Below are 2,038 nucleotides of genomic sequence, written 5' to 3' on the forward strand. Positions count from 1 at the left end.
TCTATCTAAGGCCGACACACCCGATTCATCAGGTCCATAAACATTGCGGGTGCATTTGTTAAGCCGAAAGGCATCACTACAAACTCGTAGTGACCATAGCGCGTTCTGAAGGCTGTCTTGGGAATATTCCCCTCTTGAACTCGTAGTTGATGGTACCCTGATCAAAGGTAGATCTTTGAGAAGAAACTTTCTCCTTGTAGCTGGTCGAAGAGGTCATCGATTCGAGGCAAATGGTATCGGTTTTTAATGGTGAGTTTGTTTAATTCACGGTAGTCAATGCACATGCGGAACGTCCCATCCTTCTTTTTGACAAACAAGACTGGTGCTCCCCAAGGCGAGAAGCTTGGCCATATGAAGCCTTTGCTTAGTAGTTCATTCAATTGACTAGACAATTCCTGCATTTCGGCTGGGGCTAAACGATATAACGATTTGGCTACAAGAGTAGCTCCAGGAATTAGGTCGATTCAGAATTCGACTTGTCTAGTAGGGGGCACTCCTGGAAGGTCTTCCGGGAATACGTCAGGGAAGTTACAGACCTCCGAAATATCTTTTATGTTTTTAGCTTCTTGTTTCTTGTCTACGTCGTTGGCTAGGAAGGAGTGGTACTCCTTGCAGAGATACTTTTGGGCCTTGACACAAGAAATGATCTGAAACTTTGAGCTAGGTTTGTCGCCATAGACGACGAGAGTTTCGCCACTTGGCAGATTAAGGCGAACGACCTTTTCGTAACATAGGATTTCAGCATGGTGAGGGCACAGCCAATCCATGCCAATGATGACATCGAAACTTTTTATGGTGACCGACATAAGGTCGATTTGGAAATAGTTCTTGTTTAAGGTGAGGGTACACCCGGTATAAATGTCGTTAGTGTTCTCTGTTTTTCCGTTGGCAATTTCTACAGTGAATGTGTCTTTTAGTGTTTGTGGTTTTTGTTTAAGAAAGCGTTTAAGTTGATGGCTCACGAATCTTTTCTCCGCGCCACTATCGAAAAGAATGCATGTGTATGTATTGTTGAGGAGAAACATACCGGTGACTATGGTTGGGTCTGCAACTTCTTCCTCATGGCCTATCGGCAGAACTCTGCCCACTTCACCCGGGTTAGGGTTTCTTGCTTTCGGGCAGTTGCGTTTGAAGTGCCCCGCCTCACCACAACCATAGCAGGTTCGACTTTCTCCGGCATTGGAAGCTTGTGCGTTTTGTTGGACTTGAGATTTACAAAATCGAGCGATGTGCCCGTTTTTGTTACAGTTGGTGCAATGCATTTCACGGCAGGCGCCATTCTGGTGAAAGTTGCACTTGTTGCACTTTGGTAGGTTCCCGACGTATTGCCTTATCGGAGTTGGGTTGGCAGTAGTTATGGCGGTGTTCACATCAACCACTTGTGTGTTTCTTGGTAGGGTCTTGAACAAGTTGACCCTTCTTCTTGTTCCAGAACTTCCTTTAGTTGTTTCCCCCTTTAGCTTGCTCGGAGGTGGTTGTCACAGTGCCATGACTGGCTTTATGGTCGATGAGTTGCTGTGCCAGTTCTTTGGCACTGTCAAAGGTAGTTGGCTTTGAGGCCAATACGTTTCCTTGAAGTTGGGAAGATAGTCCCCATATGTATCTTTCCACCTTCTTGCTTTCCGATGGAACCATTCCTGGACACAGTATGGCTAGATCACTAAACCTTGAGGTATAAGACAGGATATCGGAGCCTATCATTTTGAGACCCTAAAGTTCCTCTTCCAACTTTTGTATCTCGCCCCTTGGGCAGTATTCCTTCATCAACATGGTTTTTAGGTCTTCCCATGTTATTGAGTTAGCCACCGAAAGTGTCAATGTCTTGACGTGGCCATTCCATCGGGTGAGTGCCCTTTCAAAGAATATGCATGCTGCAAACTTGACCTTGTTTTCTTCAAGGCATGCACATATTTCAAAGAAGGATTCAGTTTTCTCGAACCATTGTAGCAATGCTATGACACCTCCGCTCCCATCGAAATTTTTGGGTTTGGCATTAGTAAAGTCTTTGTAGGTACACTCTCTCGAGCGTCCCTGGCTG

The 2,038-nt window shown here is 45.4% G+C and overlaps 1 protein-coding gene across 1 annotated transcript; it reads right to left on the reverse strand.

Moving 5' to 3' along the window:
• Positions 1-464: 464 nt before the first annotated feature.
• On the reverse strand, positions 465-1,262 carry LOC111898344 (uncharacterized). The gene is made up of 2 exons (XM_052771638.1): positions 801-1,262; positions 465-719 (listed from the first exon to the last, which is right to left on the reverse strand). The coding sequence occupies exons 1-2, from the start codon at positions 1,260-1,262 to the stop codon at positions 465-467; spliced, it is 717 nt and encodes a 238-aa protein (XP_052627598.1).
• Positions 1,263-2,038: the final 776 nt, after the last annotated feature.

Source organism: Lactuca sativa, chromosome 5 (genome assembly GCF_002870075.4).
Source record: "Lactuca sativa cultivar Salinas chromosome 5, Lsat_Salinas_v11, whole genome shotgun sequence".
NCBI classification, from domain to species: Eukaryota; Viridiplantae; Streptophyta; class Magnoliopsida; order Asterales; family Asteraceae; genus Lactuca; species Lactuca sativa.